This window comes from Sipha flava, unplaced genomic scaffold (genome assembly GCF_003268045.1).
Source record: "Sipha flava isolate LNK unplaced genomic scaffold, YSA_version1 17427_pilon_pilon, whole genome shotgun sequence".
Lineage (NCBI taxonomy): Eukaryota > Metazoa > Arthropoda > Insecta > Hemiptera > Aphididae > Sipha > Sipha flava.
The window spans coordinates 8,339-8,939 of NW_020271981.1; the positions used below are offsets into that span (position 1 = coordinate 8,339).

General features: G+C 47.3%; 1 protein-coding gene across 1 annotated transcript; it reads left to right on the top strand.

Moving 5' to 3' along the window:
• On the top strand, positions 1–468 carry LOC112680105 (protein GVQW3-like). Its single transcript, XM_025550103.1, has one exon. It carries the CDS (start codon positions 1–3, stop codon positions 466–468), a length of 468 nt encoding a protein of 155 aa, XP_025405888.1.
• The last annotated feature ends 133 nt before the right edge of the window (positions 469–601 follow it).

Here is a 601-nt window from a genome sequence, read left to right on the forward strand (position 1 = left end):
ATGAGTGAACGTCAAGTGCCGACTACCGTTGAGCAACGTATTATCATTCGTTTTTTAGTGGGAGAAGACGTTAAAAACACGGATATTTTTGTGCGTTTGCAAAAGCAGTTCGGTGAGTGCCTGAGTAGGGCTGCCGTGTTTAAATGGGCCAAAGCATTCAAGGATGGCCGCAAAACCGTCGAGAATGAGCCGCATGATCGTCGACCGCGAACCAGCGTCACACCGGACAACATTCGCCGAGTAGAACAACTCATTTTGGAGGACCGTAGGATAAATGTTCGAGACATTTCGGCTGAAGTCGGCATCAGTATTGGTAGTGTAGAGTCTATCATCCACGAATACCTTCAATATCGCAAAATAACGGCACGATGGGTTCCTAAACTGTTGAACTTTGAGCAAAAATTCACGCGGTTGGAATTTGTCGCCGCTTACAGAAGCGATACGAGGCAGAGGGGAACGATTTTTTAACGCAAATCTTCACTATAGACGAAACATGGGTACATTATTACACTCCCGAAACCAAGGTGTCAAGTACAGAGTGGAGGAAGAAGGAAGAAGGGGCGCCAGTCAAAGCGAAGACAACCTGGTCCGCGGGTAAGGT